The following is a 15524-nucleotide window of genomic DNA, read 5'->3' on the forward strand; positions in this document are numbered from 1 at the left end:
TTCTTTCTTAGGCTCATCTCTTTCCAGATAAAGAATTTGAATTTATACAGCCTCATTTCATATCTGCATTATTCTTCACATTTATAGAAAGCCAGTCAGGAATAACTTCTGCAAATTGTTTTCTCTGTCAAATTTGCCACAAAGCAGGTACATTATTATACAGTTTCAAAGCTACGTATTTGTGGTATTATTCTTGTATAATCAATATTTATATTATATTAAGAATTTCAGGAATTATTACTGAATATTATAAGAAATATGTACAGAAATTAATTTGCAGAAGAGATTGGTATATTAGTATTGGTATTGGAACAACATAACGCTATTCGTAAAAGTTGTTTTCATGATTAATGCATTTATTTAACACAGATATTTAATTATGAAAATTTATAAATTTTACCACTTTAAAGTTTAGAGTAATATAAATTATTTAATTTTTTGTTCATGTTCCTTTAATTACAATAACTTAAATGCCACGTTTCAAGTTATTTGCTTTAACCCTTTCTGAAATATGATTTTTAATTACAAAAAACGTGGACAGACAGACACTAAATAAAGCAGATAGGTCACATGGTAGTACAAACTTTTTTTGCTTATTTTTCTATCTACTATAATTCCCTAAAGTTGGGCTAATCTCTTGTGAAACACTATCTAAGTTATGGGTCTCCTCGCTATCTTATCATAAATTAAATAAGATTAGATTAAATCTATTTTGATATAGGAATATAAAAAACAAAGAAGATATAAAACTAATTTTCATCATTTTATAACACTAGATTCCTTGCCACAATTTTCTTGTACAAACTGTTTAATTTCTTTTTGTCTCTGTTTAAGTTTTTTCTTGTGTAGAAGTCTGAACTGTTTCCTCTTTTGTTTCTTCTCCTCAAGAATTCTTTTTTCTTCTTCTTCTGGATCTTTTCCTTCTAAAATTAATTTTTTTCTTTTATTAATTTTCTTTCGTTCTTCAAAATCATTGTGATCCAGCTTTATTTCTGCCTCTCTTTTTGTCACAGAGACTTGTGTAAAGATTTTTGCCACTTCTTTCCCTGTAAAAAGCACTTCTATTATTACACAAAGTAAAAAACGAATCACAGAAATCATTTGTATATTACTTTGGACAGCATGTCATAAGAAGAATTAATAATTGTCATTAAATAAATTAATTTTTATCTGTGTAAGAAAATTAATTTTAGAAAATATATTAATTAATTATAAATTAAACCCAACAAGATAAACACTACAAGGAAAAATTGGCAAGAAAATGTTAGTATTATTTATGTTTTTGGATGAAACTTTAATCAACTTACCACTAACTGTAAACTCAGAGAGTTTGGTGTTAATTGTCTGTTCAATAGACTGGAGAAGCTGGATATCATGGGGAGTGATCAGAGAGATTGCAGTACCACTACGACCCGCTCGTGCAGTTCTGCCAACCCGGTGTACGTAGCTGGTCGCACTACTTGGTAAGTCGTGGTTGATAACCAACTCCACTGCAGGGATATCTAGACCTGTACATGTTTCGTACGTTAGAACGAGAACAGACAAAATAATAATAGTCTGCATAATCTTGATGTCATAGAGCGTGACCACAACGACTACCTCATGCAGTTCTGCCAGCCTTAATCCAATATCTGGTGACTGATGAAATTTCAGTAGTCTGTCACTTCCAACAATATTAGTAACTTATAATACTTTTTCTTTAACAATTTCTTTTGGTAAAACATCAATGTGATATAGCCAGTTTTATTACATATATAGGTTTTTGACGACTGCAATGTTGTCATTGGATAGTGCTTAAAACATAATATAGATTAGTATCTATTTCAATATTTATAAATCAAGTTAGAGAGAGAACAAACATTGTACCATATTCAAAGAGATAAAAATTAAAGAAAAACTTGATAAATGTACCATACATCTGACATGTTTGGAGAGGTACCAATAGGGAAATAAAACACTGAAAAAGGATAGTATAAACAAAATCTCTAATACCGAAATAAAATACTTTCTATTATTTACCTAAGCCCCCTCCTATAGCCACCGATGATCCTTCATTATAAAGTTGCAGCTAACTTTCTAGAGATATATATACTTTAGATTAAGAATCATTTTAACTTTAAAATTTATCAAAATTTAAAATTTATGGAATTAGCATTATATGAAAAAAGAAGAAAAATAAAATAACTAACAGGATGAATAATGAAACTTTCCAAAAACCAAGCCTTTCATAATGTTATAATAATTGATAAGTAAAGGTAAGGCCGTAATAGACTGGTCAGTAAACGTTTAAAAAAAGAAAAAACTGGGAAAACATACCAGATTTAAAAAATGTCCTACTTTTTCTCATATAAGAAAATGTTTTCTCAAACTGAACACAATTTTACAAAATTAATAAACATAAAATATATAAAAATTTAACTGCAAACAAATACCAACTTATAAAAATACATCCTGAGGAAAGACAAAAGCTCAATATTCTAGCCAAAAATGAGCTCACAAAACCATAAATGTGAAATGGAAGGAATCACATTTTGTGGTGTTTTTTATGAACAACAGTCTTAAAGTCGCATCTTTGGTTTTTTTCTGCTGGAACCGCACCACAGAAACACCCAGTGATCAAGGAGAATGATTAAAATTAACCAATAAAGGGGAAATGTTTTTATTTTGAAATTATTGAGAAACTCTGTAACATTAGAGAGGAAGTGTTCATGAAAGGAAAATAGGATTTTGAACACCTTATCACTGCTCATTGGTTTGTTCTTCGTAGCTTATAGACATCAGAACAAAATTTTAATCAAAATGTAAATGATGGATTTCTTGTTATACACACTTAAAGCTACTAATAGGATGGAATTTATACACAATTTTTATTTAGTTATTTACAAAGATCTTCAAATAAATAAATTTCCAAATCAAATTTGACAAATGTTTAGGTTCTCACATTATTCTACAACTTATACAACAAACAATGTATAACATGTCACATTTAGAGCATCAGTCACAGTTTAAATGAAGTAATTATTCAAAAAGACTGCCAGTAGAGATCTGAAATAATGTGGCACTACAGAAGACTTAACCGCCACTTCGGGTTAAAATAATAGTGTTTGTAGAGATGATTTACAGCTCACTAATTCCCTGTAAATAGCTTTAAGCTTGTAGAACTTTTCAAGTGGTTGACAGAGGGTCGAGGAACACAAACTCTTTTCTTGGCAGTATATAGTGAGTGTGTGACAACACAGAGAGTAGTAGAGGCAGGATGATTTATCCAAGTACATGCTAAGTAAAGGGTTAAACAATAGGTACATTGTAGAGTGATTAGCCACAAACATTTTTTTAAAGTTTTTAACTTACGAACTTTTTATGAATAACTCAAATTTATTATCTGCAGTATTAGTGTCAGTAACAGGTAGTTCAATGATAACCTGTTAGGCTACTGGGATACTTTTGTTTCAGTAACAGCTGGGCTGAATGATTTGCCCTTTACATTGAAATTGAAACCTTTACAAGTGTTTACGTGATCTGAGCTTGAATTTGGGTGCTATCTCGAATGATGTTTTTCCTTTTTTGTCAGCAGTGAGTGGTGGCTTTGAAGCCTGCACTGACGGCCAGAAGCATTTCCGATCGATACCTTCCTTATCTTAGATCACGTCCTAAATCTTACAACTTGATCTGACATCAGATAACTTCAAAGATGATCTGGGACATAATCTGAAGTCTGGAAGATACCAATCGAAAATGTCCCTGGCCACCAGTGTGGGCTTTGGTGTCACTCCACATTTCTGGTGAAATAGGGGAAACATCCCTTGAGAATAGTGCCCATATCAGCTCGGATCGCGTGAGTGCTTGTTAAGGTTATCTTTAACTTTTTACATTTATAATACTTATATATGTATAGCATAATAACAAATAGTATATAAGGACTTCTTAGTACCAAATAATTGTGTTGTTAGTCAAATTTGAAATAACCCGTTTATAAATTTATTAGGTTATCAGTCTAAGTTTCATTGTTGTGAGTTAGTTAAATTTTTGTATACTAACATGTTATCACGGTAATAGGTCACAGGAAAGTAATAACTCAACACGTTATTTTGTAATAGATGTTTAAAAACAACAGTATATTCCGTCTCCAGCGGCCATTACTCAAATACCACACACATGGTTTAACTTTGTTTTAATTTTAATAACTTTGGAACAATAATGTCCAACTTTATAGACTTTAAGATTGTATTATAGTGAAGCTATAGTTTTATAATATCTCAAAGAAATATATGCATTTTAGATTATATAAAATCATTTGGGCAGTTACAATTACAGTTAGAGCTAATCCTGCCCAACTGGCTAGGAGACATCTGTCACACCGTCATGTATGCAGACGACACAGTACTAACAATAGCAAATAAATCAATAGCAACACTCCAGAGAAACACAACTGCCACTTTCAATAAAACTTTCAATTCAAATCAATTCAAAGAATTCTTTATTGTTAATTTCTTCAAGAAATAACATGGTGTAAAGCTTAAAATGCAATACATTAAGAAACTATGGCCTTTTCAAAATGTAACACTGTTAGTAAACATACCACGGCTAGCTACATCAGTAGCGATGAGGATGCGCACCACATTGGACTTGAATCTGGCGAGTGATGCTAGACGTTCCTTTTGTGGAATCATTCCGTGAAGAGCAACATTTTCAAATCCCACTTCATTGAGAGTGATAGAGAGCAGCTGACAGTTTCTGCAACACATGTTTAATGATTACTTGTTTTATAAAGAAGTCAAGAAATCAAGCAAGATTTTTTCCAAAGTAGTCAGTGAAGGACGATTATTTTGGGAAAGTTATTCTTGGAGTCAGGAATATATTTAGATGATTTTCATTATCAGTAAAACATTTGTTAGGAGGAAAGATTATTTATATCTGTTGACATTCTGACTTACAATACCATTCCTGTACATTCCAAAATATTACAATTCATGTGTTGAGAAAAATTGTGATATTTGAGTTACACAGGGTGTTGAGTCAACGACAAAATGTAATATAAACGTGGATCAGAAATGCTTAGCTTACCATCTGTTTTTATTTCTTTAACCACCTTAATATTGGCAGCAATTATAAGGAAAATAAAAAAAGTGTAGGCTGTTTGTTATATTATAAAAATAAATATAAAAAATTTGTACTAATATATGAGGGCTATCGAGAAAGTAGATTACACTCACGCTGTAGCCGTTAGGGGCGGGACTATAACGACCATTTAGATATCAGGGCTTTTCTCTGCTATCCAACCGTGCTAATAAGAGGTTACTATCGCACCTTTACAATGATGCATAAGGTTTAAAAATGGGTGAACTAATGTGCAGGATGACGAACGAATGGGACGGCCAAGCATTGTGACCGATGAAATTGCCTCTAAAGTCGATCAAAATATTAAAGAAGACCACCAATTTACAATAATAGAACTCTCACTTAGTATTTCTCAAAGTTCAAGGAATTTGTTACACAACATTGTTACGTAGAAGTTAGGTTACCATACATTTTGTGCAAGATGGGTACCGAAAATCTTAACAGAAGCCCATAAAATCAGCATTTGGCTGCTCCATTGACATTTTGGGACACTTACGGAAAAGATGGTGACTCCCTGCTCAATTGAATTACTACAGGAGACGAGACTTGGATAAAACACGATTGCAAAACAAAATTAAAATCTATGTAGTGGGAGCACATACACTTTTCCAAAAAACCAAGGAAATGCATGCAAATGTTGTCGGCACGGAAGATTATGACAACAGTTTTTTGGGACAGGAAAGGAGTTTTTCTTGTTGATTACTTAGAACGTGACACAACCATAAATTCTGTGAGATATTTTGAAACCTTGCAAAAGTTAAGAAGAGCAATACACAAGCACAAAGGAAAGTTAAGTTAGAAAATTTTGTTTTTGCATGACAACACCCGACCACGCACGGTAAATCGGACTCAAAAGTCCTGGATGCTTTTAAGTGGGAGGTGTTTCCACATCCTCCTTACAGTCTGGACCTTGCACCCAGCAACTACCACCTGTTTCCAGCAATGAAGATCTGACTTGCGACCCAGTGCTTTGATGCCGACTTAGTACTACGGGAGAGTGTGACTACCTGGCTATCAGGTGGCTGGATTACACACGAATTTCAAAACTAGTTCACCGCTATGGTAAGTACCAAAAGTTGTATGTTGACTATGTTGAAAAATAGTATGTTAGTGTCACTTTAATATATATATATGGCTGAAGATATTATCATTTTTTTTAACTAAATTGATATTTTCCACTATAATTTTAAATCTTGAAAATTGTTATAGCAAATGTACTCCAATGAACATACTTGCAAGTGTCAGTGAAAATCATGATGGAAGGGTTTGAATGTTCTGCTGAGTAAGTGCGGATGGTTTCTACGAGGTAGCCATCCTTCACCGCAACCGGACACAGCACATAGAATTGTTCCAGCTGATCCACAGTCGCTACTTCAGCTTCTGCCTCCCATAGTAGAACCTAAAATATTCATTGCATAACCTCCAAAATACTAAGTCAAAGCAAAATAATACAAGTAGTTCATGAAAACAAATAATACGTCTACCCTAAAAAGCTGTTAAAATATATTTATATTATCATGTGTTATAGTAAACTGATTGCCAACAATCTGGACACTCTATAAATGTTCAGGAAAGGCACAGCTCTATTTTTACTATCTGAGATGTATATAGAGGATGAGAAACATTTTAGTTCAATATCGGTGTGGGTGCTAATCACTTAAACTACAACAAATTACCTGGGGAATTAACTTCACTGCCCGCTTAGCTGGAAGAGGTGGGCCAATTTCTCCTCTAAATTAAGAGAGCTTACAATGAATTTCTTCATAATAAACATGCAAAACATCACTTATTATTTCTCTTGTTCATACTTAATACCATCACTCCAGATTTAGATTTAGGTATGAAACACTTTTTAAATTTTCACTCTCCCCAAACAGAAGAAATAATGCCAAACTATGGTATGAAACTCCCTCATTATTTAATTTTTTCCCTTAGATAAGTGTGGAAAAAGGTATAGGTTTAGACAAAATTAAATCAAAAAAATTTGTGTTTTTACATGGAATTAACTACATATGCTAACTCATGCTTTAAACTCATAAATTTAAAGAAAAATTTATGAGTTAAAAATTGTATTTAAGTAAAAAAATCATTATTATTTATTAAGTTTAAAAATTAAAAGAAATTAAAGGATTTTTCCATGCCATGCCACACATATGCAGGGTTTAAGCTGCAATTGCATTTGTTGCATTATACGAAACGAGCCCAGAAAATGCAATTCTGTTGAGAAAAGCTCTCATAAAATTGCAACGAAAGCAAGAAAGAACATACAGCATTAAAAATTTTATTTTTCAATGATACTGTAAGATTATATAGTATGTCATCACATTTAATTTCGTGTATATAAAATATTAGACACCGTGCCGCCAGATGAAGAACTGTTTGGTTGGAAAACGCCTGTCTACTCTCAGATCAAAAAGTATAGATAACCAAGTTTGAACCACAAACTAACTAATAGAGCTAAAACTACGAGTTACATTAAAATTTAGCTTGTTTATTTTTGCATCTAGACGAATAAAGCAAATTATTTATAAACAATATAAAGTTTTTTAACTGTAAGAATGAAAAAAGGTACCGGTTTTTGGTGCTCTACTACTAAACTGCAATTTTAAACATTAATTATTCATTGTTAAACCTGCCATTCATTGGAGGTCCAAAGCCCATATGAAAAAGGGTGATGGGAAATGGTCAAATATATTAAAACAATATTCCATTTATTTTGACTTCCTCTTGCAGTTACAGGCGCGAGTGGACCGTGCACGATCATCGCAACATTTCCCTCAACAGTATGACGGTTCACGTGTTCCACCGAGCAGGTGCCAGCTACGGTAAGTTAACAAAATCTGTTTAATTAAAGTGATGTTAAAAACTATAGTTTTAAATTGCGTTTACAAAAATAAATTACATTTAAAATTAAAACGATTACTAAAAATTCAGTAACGTGACCAATGCCGAGTGTTTTTAACCGAAGCCAGTTAAGAATAAAAGTTCAAATGGTTATTTGACAACTTTTATACATCTAATTAAAAATTTCTAAAATTACATACTCTAATTAGTACACTTGTACATATCTTGTATAAAACTTTGGTTTTAATAGGATTATAAGTTTTCCTCGTTATGAATGTTCAAAATTGCAGTTTTGCTGAAAATGCTAAAAAATGGCTCTATTTTTGGTTCTTACCATCATAAAAACTTTACTTTAATGTTTTTAAACAATTTACTCTATAAGCAGAAATAAACAAGCTAAATTTTAATTTAATTCCCATAATTTTTGCTCAACTAGTTAGTTTGTGGTTAATATTCAAACTAGGTTATATATACTTTTTTATGTGAGAGTAGTATTAAATCAACGCTCATGCTTATTGTTATGACAGTGGTGCTGATACGCCGTGTCTGACACACATACAAACGTTGCACACTTTTAAACATCTTGGCGTCTGTAACTAGAACTAGACATATTTTGAGGTTATATTATAGTCAGATTTTATTTTGAAGTTAAATTTAAACATTTTAATATTTGTAAAAGGTTAAGTATAACAAATTTAAGCAATTTGTTAATTATCTATAGAAGTTATTAATAGAAAGGAATCCATTTGAATGAGGTTTAAACGCAGGTGTTTAAAGAACAAGGAAAGCTACAATTTAATAATGTTGATAGAGCCTAATTGGTTTTTAAAAGATAAATTGGTGTTAAAAGTAATTTGTTTTATAAAAATGTAAAAATCACCACACTATCGAGGTCTTTACAATCGAAAGGTTTCTCTTGATTGTTGCATTCGTTAAGCCAATTTGTTATTGTTTACTTTTCACGAGCCTTTCTCAACCTGTTTTTCATACTTCCGTTCCATATATTGGTTTGCACCACTCTCCTCTCCATTAATTCCAGTAGTTTACTTTATAGTGTGAAGGTAAAGTCGTGTTTATGTTAACTACCACAAATAATTAATTTATAAACATAAGTTTAGTGTTTTGTTGCAAAAATGGTGCGCCCGAGAAAGAAAAAAATCTATAGTATGGGAATTTTTTGAAAAGGTAGAAAACAACAAAGTTAAGTGTAAACAGTGTGCTGCCATTTTAAAGTTTTTTAAAAACACAAAAAATCTACATGACCATATCAAAAGACGCCATGATATTGCGCTTAAGTCTTTGCTTGATGACCATGTTACTGACCGTAATGAAACGCCTACATCTGACATTGATTTAGCTACACCATCCACAAGTTCAACACCTTGTATGTTTAAATCACCACTTCAACAAGAAAAATCATCGGATTCAATTTTGCCTCCCCCTAAAAAAAGAATAAAACAATTATGCCTCACTTCTACCTCCAAAAACACAATAACCGAGGAACAGTTGAAAGCCTTTGATAAAAACTTAATTCACATGATCGCCCTAGACTATCAACCATTATCTATAGTCGAGGATGAGGGTTTCAGGCTTTACTCAAAATCTTTAAGGCTTGAGTACACGTTGCCTTCAAGGAAAACACTCACAGAATCATTAGTTCCAGAATATTACAGCACAATACAACAAAAACTCGTAGATATGCTAGACAACGTTGATAGTTTGTCACTTACAACTGACTTATGGTCATCTGAGAGCAACAAATCCTTTATCACAATTACTGCTCATTTTATTTACGATTTTAAGTCATATTCAGTTGTACTTGCAACAGAGGAAATCAAACAAGCTCACACTGGAGAAAACATAGCTGAGGCTATACGTAATATCCTTGAAAAATTTAGAGTGACAGATAAAGGTATAACAGTGGTTACAGATAATGCAGAGAACATGCGTAAAGCAATCTCTAAGGATCTGAATATGCACCACCATCCCTGTGTAGCGCATACACTAAATCTCTGTGTGCAGGATGTTATAAATAGCAATGTAGAGTTTTCAGCAATTTTAACCCTTTGACGGCCACGGGCCGATATACTGGCTCTCGAATTTCTTTTCCGAAACGGCCGTGAGCCGAGATATCGGCATAGAAAAATCAGTTCGAAAACGGCATCGCGCCGAGAAATCGGCACCCTTCATTTGATTAAATTATTCCCTTACCTCTTTATTTTCGGTTTGTAATATAATATCAAACGAAACGTAAACATATATCCTTTCAAATTATTATAATTATTATAAAATGTTTTTACTTTTTTTTGTTCAGTAGAAAGATGCAATTCAGAAGGCAGTGACGTGTCAAACAAGATGTTCGGTTCTCTTTGGTAGCAGCTGTTTGTTCGTTGTGGCTTTGTACACTTGGTTTTGTTCTTAGACGTTGTAATGTGAGGTTATGTTACATTTGCTGTGAAGTTTAGTAATGTTTCTTTTCTGGTTTACATTTAGCAATGAGTAACAAAAGACGTCGTGAAGCATCGCCTGTAAGTGAGGACACATTGTTTTCCTGTCTTCAAAATGCTAATGTAAGGACTATTAGTAATGACACTTCCAATTATGATCTCTTTTCTTCTGAAGACAGCACTAGTGACTTGGACGATACGGACGATGATCCTACGTTCGATCCTGCCAATTTAGGACCGTCTACATCACAAACCAGATTTGGTCTGCCCCTACAAACTAGGCCTAGATTTTTTGATGTGAGTTCTAGTTCTGATTCTGAGCAAAATGTTAGCTTAGGCCCTAGTGTAACAAATATTCCAAGGCCTAGAGGTAGGCCTAAGGGTAGTACTAATGCTACTCCTAATGATAGTGACTTAGCCTATTCTCCAGAAAGAATATGGGTTCCTGTCAGTGAAAATGATGATTCATCTATTAGGCCTAAACATGATTTTTCATTCAATGAGATTCCTGGTCCAAGACATTGCCCACCTCCAGACTCAGCTCCCATTATGTATGTGCTGCTTTTTCTCACTAATAACCTTATTGAAAATTTTGTTACCGAGACCAACCGCTATGCTCAAGATGCCATAAATAGTAGTGGAATGAACAGGGTATGGGAAAAAGTTTCTTTTGCGGAAATGAAAGCTTTCATAGCAGCAAATTTGAATATGGGACTGAATAAAAAACCTTCTATAGATATGTACTGGAGCTCTTCTTCTTCTCAGGTTACACCATGGTATTCTCGATTGTTCAGCAGAAATAGATTTGAAGATATTTTAAGATTTTTTCATATGGTTGACAATAAAAAATTGGCAAAACACGGTACCCCATATTATGACCCCACAGCAAAATTTCAGCCACTTGTAGACCATGCTAATAGAGTTTTCCGTCAATATTATATCCCTAACCAGCATCTAAGCATTGACGAGTCTCTAGTTGGAACCAAAAATCATACCCAACTATTGCAGTATATGCCTAACAAAAAGCACCACAAATGGGGGATCAAACTTTGGGTGCTGTGTGATTCCGTCTCAAATTATTGCTTAGCATTCTTTTGTTATAAAGGAGCTAAAAGCAATGAAGACCAGGAAAACATAAGAAAAAGAGGTCTAGCTTTTACTGTAGTTACAAAATTATTGGACATGGGGAACTATCTGAACAAGGCTTATCACTTGTATACTGATAACTTTTTCACGTCCATTCCTCTAATTGAATATTTATATTCAAAAATGACATTTGTAACAGGTACAATCAGGAAGAATAGGAGAGGAATCCCTGATGAATTGTTAGGAAAATACAAGGTAGGGGATAAAAGATACATGAGGAGTAAGGAAATTTTAGGTTTAGCTTATAGAGAGAAGTCATCTCAAAAAAGTCAGGTGATTCTTGTGTCTTCTGATAGCAAAGCTGCTAACGTACAAGTAAGCAAGAATAAGGGAACAAAAGTGGTAATAAAAACAAAACCAGACATGATCCACCAGTATAATAAATTTATGGGTGGGATCGACACCACGGACCAGATGTTATATTCATATCTAGACGAGAGGCGTACCGTAAAATATTGGCGTAAGATCACATTCAATATTTTGTCTAGAATGATTTTGAATTCTTATATTCTATACAAAATGAACTGCAAAGACAAACCTAAGTCACGTTTGAATTTCACAATAAATGTTATTGAGACACTTGCTCAAGACTGGCTAATTGCTAAGAACATTCCAGCTAATTTAGGAGGAGGTGATGGCCAAATACCCCTTAGTCGGTTTGGAATGGATAAGATTCCTGAAAAGAAAGAAAAGAATTGCTGTGTCTGCAGTACAAAAAATCAAAGAAGGAGAACAAGACTGCATTGTTTAAAATGTACCAAAGGAGTACATGCAGAGTGTTTCCATAAACACAAATAAGCATAAAGAAGCACAAAAGACCGTGTAAATATTGTATATAGATTTGTTAACTATAATTATTATTACTATACATTTTTAAATGTTCATGTATAAAGTGTTTGAAGACAATTGTGTAAACAAGAGAAAACTATAAGGTGACCATTGTACAGTAATTCACATGGCCTATGGACAAACAAGAAGTTACAAGGTAAACACTTGTTATACCAAACTTTCATGTTGATTCGCATGGTGTGCTGTGTTGTAGTTTTCTATAAAAATATTTCTAAAAACTTTATTTCTGAAGATATCCATATGATTTTTTCTATACTTGTTTGAAAATATGTATACTTTCTTATAATAATAATGGTTTCCTTGAAATAATTTTTTTTATCCTAGTTGTCACCAATCAAACACAAAAAATAAAAAAACATCCTAATTTTTTGAAAAAAAATAAATAAAAATAATAATAATAAAAAAGTTTAATTGTTACAAAAATATATTTTGATGCTTTTATATATACTACTAAATAAAACAAAACAAACATCACTAAGATACTACTATTTATAGATGAGTTACACCAGTGTTTGTAGGAGTGTGTCAAAAGTGCCATTTTGAGGCTGGCCTTTTTGGCAAGTAATCTGGATATAATGGCTGGGGTGTTTAGAAGTACAAATGAATTTATGGCTTGGCCTTCAAAGGGTTAAGCAAATGCAAGAAATTAGTCGGTTACTTTAAGAGGAGCAACAATTCTGCATAAAAACTTAAGGAAATTCAAGAACAAATGAATTTGCCAGTTTTGTGTGTAGTACAAGATGTAGGGCCACAAGATGGAAGAGCTCTCTTATGATGTTAGAACGTTTGCTTAAGCTCAAATTACCCCTGATAGTTGCTCTTGCTTCCCTCACTGATGACGAGGAGAGAAATTTGGATGCTGAGGAGTGGATTATTATTGAAGAGACAATACCAGTGCTCAAACATGCCTTGTCAATGACCGAAAAGTTGTCTGGGGAACAGTACCCAACAATGTCCCTCATAGTACCTCTCATCAGAGGTTTACAGAAATCTCTACAGAAAAGTCACTACTACAGCAATTGCAACACAGCTGAAGCTTACTTTGATGGATAATATTTCCAGGAGGCTCTCTCATTTAGAAGTGAACAAAATAGTAGGAAAATCAACATTTTTAGACCCGAGGTTCAAGAAATCTGCATTTGGTAATGAAGATTCAGCAGATAACATTCAACAGCAATTAATACAAGAACTAGCTGGGCTGATAAATAGATCTGACCCAAATAACCCAAAAAATGCAGAGAAATCAATTGTTCCCCTTCCAGTAACAAAAATACCAGTTGAAGACGACGATGACATATGGGCTGACTTCGATTCTAAAGTTGCATCCCGAACGTCTGCCATCAGCCCAGCCACAACAGCAACGTTGATAATTAAACAATATATTGAAATGCCCTACATCGAAAGGAACAAAGATCCATTAGAATTTTGGAAGACTCATCATGCTACTTTCAAAGACTTGTACAGACTTGTGACTAAATATATATGTATTCCAGCCACCTCCGTTCCCTCTGAACGTATATTTTCAATGGCAGGTCTAGTCACGAATGATAGGGGAAATAGACTGGGTTCAGAGAAGCTTGATCAAATAATTTTTTTGAACAGAAACATAAAGATCGTAGAATAAAATAATAGTGCTTATATGTTTTTATTTTATAACTTTAGGGAATATATTTTTAAGAAATGCCACAATAGACACAACTTTTATTTTATAAATATATAATGTTTGTAAGTAAATCCACTATTATTTTTAATATATTTTCAGTGTTCTGTGTTCTCTTTTAATATAAAACCAATAAATACATACAGGAATCTTGAATTGAAAGTGTGCAAAGTGTGTTTTTATTGCATATTGAACGAAAATAACAAAATTATTGCTACCTAGTCAAAATGTAAATTATAATTCTTCAGCATTCTTGAAGCATTAAGAGTGAGTATATTATCTTAAATTATATTAATACCTATTCTTGGTTATTATTTTAAAATATTAAATGTTTTTATTTTATACCATGTTATTTTTTTAATGTTTTACTGTTCATATGTCATTACTGTAATGTGAATAAGCGGTTAATGTAGCTGCTAATATAGTAATTCATTAAAACAACTCGGAAGTCAAGTCAGTAAAAAAAAGTAACTAAATTAATTTATATTTCAGTCTGTCGATCGGCAAACATTTCGTGAACAAACATCTCACTTAGAATTTTGATTGCCTAGTAAAAGAATAGAATAGATCGTACATGTAAACGAAACAATCACTAGAAACCTCTCGGTAGGAACCTCTCGTCAAGCGTTTATGGTGTATCGCAAAAACAAAGTTATGGATGATGGAATCAAACATTTCGTCAAACACTTCGATTGCCCGGTACGAGAAGAGATGTCGTGTTGCAATGAAACAATCGCTAGGAACCTCTCGGTAAGACCTCTCGTTAGGGGCATCACAATCGAAATGTCTCGAGAGGTCCAAACAATCAAAACGTTTTGATTGTAACATCTCGTAATCACGCATCACTACTAAAAAATACTTACAGTTCTGATGAACTATGAAAAACCTCAAAATTTATCGAGTCATAAAACCATAAAAATGTGTAACTAAAAATAAAAAGTTCATGTAAATTGTGTAAATGCTTTACCTACTAAACCACATAATTTAATGTAACATTCTTTTTTATACACTCTTTTTATATATTTTTTTTGTTATATTTTGAGGTTATTATGTACTGCTGTGATCATGGGCTAAGTCCAGAAACATGTCACCATTATAAAGTAAAACATTTCAAGGTTTTTATGTTTTTTTTAACACCATTAATTTTAATATACATTTATAGACGGAATCACAACATTGAACATTTAGAACAAAATAACAGGCAGTCCAAGTATTTTTGGACTGTACTATTCAATTCAATTCTCTAAGCTACACATACACTCTATGATGTCCTTTGTTTCTTGAAAAACTGTACATAAATTAAATTTGACTGAATCAGTAAAATTAGTTTTTAAAGCCAGAAAGTAATGATAGTTTAAAAATATATAACTGCTAAAAAAGCCATATTATATACAAAATCTAATTCTGATTTCATCAGTGTTCATAGATAATTACACATGTAACACAGGATAGCAGGAATG

General features: G+C 32.7%; 1 protein-coding gene across 2 annotated transcripts in view; it reads right to left on the reverse strand.

The window, feature by feature from the left end:
* Positions 1–744: 744 nt before the first annotated feature.
* The window catches only part of LOC124357453 (probable ATP-dependent RNA helicase DDX49), a 28528-nt gene continuing 13748 nt past the window's right edge, over positions 745–15524 (reverse strand). For both annotated transcript variants that reach the window (XM_046809275.1, XM_046809276.1), the window contains exons 5-8: positions 6351–6517; positions 4580–4734; positions 1308–1508; positions 745–1046 (exon numbers count right to left, since the gene is read on the reverse strand). In XM_046809275.1, the coding sequence (XP_046665231.1) occupies positions 760–1046; positions 1308–1508; positions 4580–4734; positions 6351–6517 (810 nt within the window). In that variant the 3' untranslated portion in view covers positions 745–759. The remainder of the gene's footprint in view (positions 1047–1307; positions 1509–4579; positions 4735–6350; positions 6518–15524) is intronic.

This window comes from Homalodisca vitripennis, chromosome 3, assembly GCF_021130785.1.
Source record: "Homalodisca vitripennis isolate AUS2020 chromosome 3, UT_GWSS_2.1, whole genome shotgun sequence".
Classification (NCBI taxonomy): domain Eukaryota; kingdom Metazoa; phylum Arthropoda; class Insecta; order Hemiptera; family Cicadellidae; genus Homalodisca; species Homalodisca vitripennis.